The sequence below is a fragment of the Palaemon carinicauda genome, chromosome 8 (assembly GCF_036898095.1).
Source record: "Palaemon carinicauda isolate YSFRI2023 chromosome 8, ASM3689809v2, whole genome shotgun sequence".
Lineage (NCBI taxonomy): Eukaryota > Metazoa > Arthropoda > Malacostraca > Decapoda > Palaemonidae > Palaemon > Palaemon carinicauda.
In genome coordinates, this window is record NC_090732.1 from 75,146,685 (window position 1) to 75,152,606 (window position 5,922).

General features: G+C 34.1%; 1 protein-coding gene across 1 annotated transcript; it reads right to left on the minus strand.

The window, feature by feature from the left end:
* Positions 1–2,832: 2,832 nt before the first annotated feature.
* Positions 2,833–4,567, minus strand: LOC137645305 (uncharacterized). The gene is made up of 3 exons (XM_068378122.1): positions 4,519–4,567; positions 3,642–3,935; positions 2,833–3,197 (listed from the first exon to the last, which is right to left on the minus strand). Exons 1-3 carry the CDS (start codon positions 4,565–4,567, stop codon positions 2,833–2,835), a joined length of 708 nt encoding a protein of 235 aa, XP_068234223.1.
* Between the last annotated feature and the right edge of the window lie 1,355 nt (positions 4,568–5,922).

Below are 5,922 nucleotides of genomic sequence, written 5' to 3' on the forward strand. Positions count from 1 at the left end.
TTTGAAACCTATAATTATTCACTAGCTATTTTTCTCTTAGTATGGATAAATAAGACTCTTTAGCTGTGGTAAGTAGCGATACTCCAAAAATCAAACCATTGTTTTCTAGTCTCGGGTAGTGTCATGTCCTCTGTACTATGGGCTCCCAATGTTTTGGGTTAGAGTTATCTTGTTTGAGGTTACAATCGGACACACTATTCTATTTCTTTTCCCTCTTATCTTTTTGAAATGGTGTATCGGGCAGGCTGAATAGAAAAGACATGGCAGCATGGTGGTTTATCAAGAGGTTCTCTTTTCCATATATGGTTCTTCTTCCTTTAAAAACCGTCCTAAGTGTCCTAACTTCAGTTGAAGTGGCTATCCTGGAGGGTATTTAGCCTTGCATTGTGTATCGCCTCTGCCATGTTGACCAGTTTTTCCGACATTTTATCTATAGACTATGGGTTTTAGCAATTACTTTATTTGAATTTCTGTATATATTGTTTTTTCTATCATTATCAATAATTTAGTTTTTTAAGTATGATGCATCTTTTATTACCTATTATTTCTTATCCTCTCTGTAAATATTGAGCGAAAGCCTAGACCAGTACTTTGTAGTGTCGTCTACTGTATTCAGATATTCGTGTTTGCAAGTAAATATTCAAGACCTTACAATTGCGTCAAGAGAGAGTGATATTCTTTTGTGCTCAGAGACTTTCGTTTAAAATATGTGGCACTCATCTGGGCTACATATAACTGGTTTTAAGAAGCAAATAATTTTGAAACGGGATATCATTTCTAGGGTCAGGTGAATGGCGGTGTCTATTAGGACTGAGTACCCTGATTCTCATAAGGTCTGCTATGAATGTGGATGTCATGAAATTTAGGTATTCAACGTTTGTGGCAGACATAATAACTTCTATTCCTGTTGATGTACCGGAATCCAGAAATGAATGCTATGCAGAAATCTCTTGATTGTGGTCAGGAAGTTCGTAGGATTAGCCTTGATTTAATGCTCCCTTTCACCATGCTAAGCATGAAGCCCGTTTTTTTTCAGGATCAAACAGTTGGGAGTTGGTCCTACATTTGTTAGATCAATACTGAATTTTTAAGTAATAGGTGGTAAAGATTTGTTTTTGATGGTCAAAAATGATTATAGAAATATGATAGCTGGTGGTCCTAATAGTAGTGTTCTTGGCCCATTACTTTTCATAATATATACACATGACATGTGGTTGGTCTTAAAAAAACAAGCTCGTTACATATGCAGATGAAGCTATTGATGTCGTATCTTCTTTTAGTTTCCCCTTGGTTATTGCTCTCGTTTTCTATTGCTAATTTCCAAGCTTTTCTTAAATTCTCCTTGTAATTCTCTAAATTTTGAATGTAAACTTCTTTACCCTCTTAAATCATTAATTTACACTTTAAAATTTCTAAAGGTCATTTAGCGGTGTGACTGAACAGCAACTCAAAAGGACTAAATCCTGTAGTCATTAGGTGCCAATCGTAAGGCTAACAAGACAAAAGGTAGTTTTTCTTCACAGTCATGTTGAAAGCTATCACATAATTTTCGTAAACAACTTTTTAATGTTTGATGGAAACGTTCTATAATCCCTTGCGACTCTGGGTGATACGGTGTGAACGTTTCGTGTTTGATACCTAGCTCTTTCCTTTTGTCTTTGAAATATTTGGACACAAAATTACTGCCATTATCACTTTGTATAACGCAGGGCAAACCAAACTCGGTAAAATAGTTCAGCCAACGTTTAACTACAGTTTTCACATTGCAGCTTATTACTGGAATAACTTCTGGATAAAGGGTTAGTCTGTCAATGATTGGTAATAGATATATATTCCCTCCTTTACTTCTTGGCAAAGGTTCAACTATATTAATTACTACCTTCTCAAAAGGTTCTCCCACTGATACAATGTTACATAAGGGAGTCCTGCGAGTTACTTGATTAGGTTTACCAGCAATTTGATATTCGTGACAGCTTAATACATATCTCTTCACGTCACTTTTCATCTTAGGCCAAAAGTAAGTCTTTTTTATACACCTGAAAGATTTTTTTACCCTAAGTGTCCTTGATCATCATGTGCTGATTTCAGAATTAATTCGTGATACTTCCTACGAATTACTAATTGTTCTATAACTTCCTCTTCCCTAACTGACATGGGACGAACATAACGACACCAAATTTCGTCTTTTAAACAAAATGTTTCATTATAAACATTATCGGGATCATCATCCAACTCACTATCGAAAATTGGAGACAGTGTCTCCCTCTACAACTTAATTGGCTTATCTCTGTTCAAAATATAAGTGACTAACCTACTGCAGTAACTATTAATTGAATCCACTACATCGTCTATATCTACGTCACAACTTTCGACGGCTACATTATCAACTTGGCTAACACTCTCAACACCAATGGAATCTGTCTTCTCTGCCCCACATTTGCTAAGATCAACCTCACCAACTCCATCACACACGTTTGAATCCTCGAACAAATTATTACTGTAGTCTATATCTGCATCTAAACCTGACCTAGTTACTACCATTTCAGGCACTGAAACCTCACTTAAGATAGGATTCACACATTTGGATGTGGTTAAATCATTACCAACAATAATCTCAATGTCGTCAATTGCCAAATAGTCTACAACTGCTAGTTTTACTTCTCTTGACAATCCCTGATTTTTCAAGTTCATTTTCTATGAAGGTCAAACAACGCAAGTATTCGGATACCCACCTAACATAACTTTCTTTCATACTGATTTTTGCCTAAGTAAGATAACTTCTCTTGATTCCCCTCCTTCAAGCGAAGAAACTACACCTTCAGACAAAAAATCTCAGTATAATTTCCTAGTTTCTTTCAAAATGTCATTTATGCGTGATGAAAGATTATTAACTAGAGACACTGGTTTCTTAACATTCTTCTTCTCTACTATACAATTCCTTGCTATATGCCCTTTCTTATTACATCGATAACAAATTATCTCTGAACTACTACTTTCCCATTTGCTCTTACAAAACCTCGCAGTATGATCTGGTTTTCCACATGTATAACAATAATACTGATGATCATATTTCCCTGTATTACTATTGCTATAACTACTCTTTCTATATTGCATCTTACAAGAAGAAAGATTATTTTTCTTCTTACTATCACCTAAACTATGAGTAAGGCTGTACTCATCAGCCAACCTTATTGCATCTGTAAAAGATTTTTCACATCTATCTTATATCTATAGCTTAATGTCTGGAGATATGTTATCTTTGAAGTTTTCTAATAAAACTAAGTTCTTGAAATCATCAAAACTATCTACTTCAGCAGAAGTTCACTAATCACCAAATGATATTTCTAACTTCTTTCCATATTCTACATAAGTACTGCTCTCATCTCTTTTCAAACTAAATTTCTTACGGTACACCTCTGGTACTAACCTGTATGCACTAAGAAGAGTTTCTTTCACAATATCATAGTCTTCACTTTCATCCTATACACAGAAGGTGCCTACCACTCAAGACTGACTGCAAATACAAAGCCTACTTGTTTTTGGACAACCTACTCTGTTCATTAACTTTTCAAAAGACATGAAATATTCTGTTACATCTTCCTCATCAAACTTTCGAATTAATTTCAACACTGCCCCCATACCTGAATTATCAGAATCATCGTTTAATGATGAATTACTACCCCTTCTGGTACCTGACGCATTACTTCCTGGTCTCCTACCTGGTGGATTATTATGAGGATTTTGCCTTAAACGAACGATTTCTAACTCATGCTTACGCTGTTTCTCATTTTCTTCTCGTTGTTTCTCCTTTTCTTCTCGCAGTTTCTCATTTGCTTCTCGCTGTCTTTCATTTTCTTTTCTTTCAAGTGGTCTTTCTTCCCTATCAAACATTTCCTGTTCTCTCTTAAAAACATACTCATGGAGAGCATTGTCATCTAGAAAAGAAGTTTACCTGAAGCTATCAAATCATTCGTAATCTCACTCATTCTGTTTCTTTCTATATTCTCCCTGCTTCAATCGGTTACGTTGTTGAAAATCCGGGCAAGGTCGCCAACTGTTACGATCTTAAAATCATTACAAGTTCTTTTAATAAAGTAAAATAAATATCAACAACTCTGATTGAAATATGGGAAATGTATATAAAAAGAAACCCACGAAAAAACAAATCACGTTTATTGACAAATTTACAAAGAAAACTAATGTTACTTCTTCGGTTACTTTAACCGACAAATCAAACCAATGAAACACCAACAGAGAAGGGGAACAGTCAGTAAGGTAGAAATACTTAACCTCTTCAGCACGATGGGTCACATGTGTGACCCTTTATTTTTCCCATATGTATTACGATGGGTCACACGGGTGTCCCAAAATTCTATCAAATCTCCCCTAGACATAAAGAAAGTTGGAACAGCCTCGATAGATTAGTTTCCCCTATTCGTAATGCCTGTGGAGGTTATATTCGTCTACTATAGAAAATGGGATTTTCCAGAATAAAAGAAAACTGGGCATTCATCTTACTCGTAGCAGTATCGTCAGCGGTTGCATGGGAGTTGTTGGTGGCGGACATACGAACGTTTTCTGACGTGCCTTTGCCTTTTTTGTGTATATTACATAATGTCTGACATAGAAATTTTGGACAGTGATGATTCATATCATCCGGAGGATTCAGAGAGTGAAGATTATGCGTCAATGTAAAGTGCTATCCATGAAAGTGATGAGGAAACATTCATATCTTTAGGTGGCGGATGGTCACGTGTTATATATATATATATATATATATATATATATATATATATATATATATATATATGTATGTATGTATGTATGTATGTATATATATATAAATATTATCCTAGCTTCCTCAAAAAAGCTTTGCTTCAGTGAGGGAAAATGGTTGTTGTTAGTATAATGGTTTTCATTGCTATATATATTTTATATATATATATATATATATATATATATATATATATATATATATATATATATGTATGCATGCTTGTATGTATGTATGCATGCTTGTATGTATGTATGTATGCATGCTTGTATGTATGTATGTATGCTTGTATGTATGTATGTATGTATGCTTGTATGTATGTATGTATGCATGCATTGTATGTATGTATGTATGTATGTATGTATGTATGTATGTATGCATGCTTGTATGTATGTATGTATGCATGCTTGTATGTATGTATGTATGCTTGTATGTATGTATGTATGTATGCATGCTTGTATATATGTATGTATGTATGCATGCTTGTATGTATGTATGTATGTATGTATGCATGCTTGTATGTATGTATGTATGTATGCATACTTGTATTTATGTCTGTATGTATGCATGTATGTATGTACATACCTGTAAGTATGTATGTATGCATATATGCATTTATGTATGTATACATACATATACATACTGTTACAACCTACCAGGTTGTAATGCAGGTCCTTTTAGGATATTTAAATTCTCATGGATTGCAGTCGGTAAAAGTACGTCAGTGATAAGGAAAGACGAAAACAGAGACACAAGAAAACTTAACAATATTTATTATAAACTAGAACAAAGACTTAAATCAACCTTGTGAGATAAAATACACTTAATTGTACAGAATATTCAAGAGAACAAATAGCTGGTTCTCGGGAACTCACAAGAAAAACCTAAAGCTACTACACTAAACCCTAAACATGAGAAAATTTTAAGAGGAAATATTTAATAATAACCAAGTGGATCCAAATACGGCTAGCCAAAATAATCAATAACCTAATGATAAAAAGGTAGAAGGAAGTAGAAGATGAAAACAATGAAAACCTTAATATTCCTACCAACAATACAAATCTAAACAATGTGGAACTCTGATTACAAAAATTAACACACAACATACATCAATGAAACTCCAATATATACAAACCATTATAAACAAA

Excerpts from the sequence above, each read along its gene's own strand:
- LOC137645305 (XM_068378122.1), bottom strand. The coding sequence starts at position 4,567 with ATGTCCGCCACCAACAACTCCCATGCAACCGCTGACGATACTGCTACG. Across the intron at positions 3,936-4,518 it reads CGCTGACGATACTGCTACGA|ATGACAATGCTCTCCATGAG; the intron begins GTAAGATGAATG and ends CTTCTTTTCTAG. Across the intron at positions 3,198-3,641 it reads CGATGATTCTGATAATTCAG|ATGCAATAAGGTTGGCTGAT; the intron begins GTATGGGGGCAG and ends AATCTTTTACAG.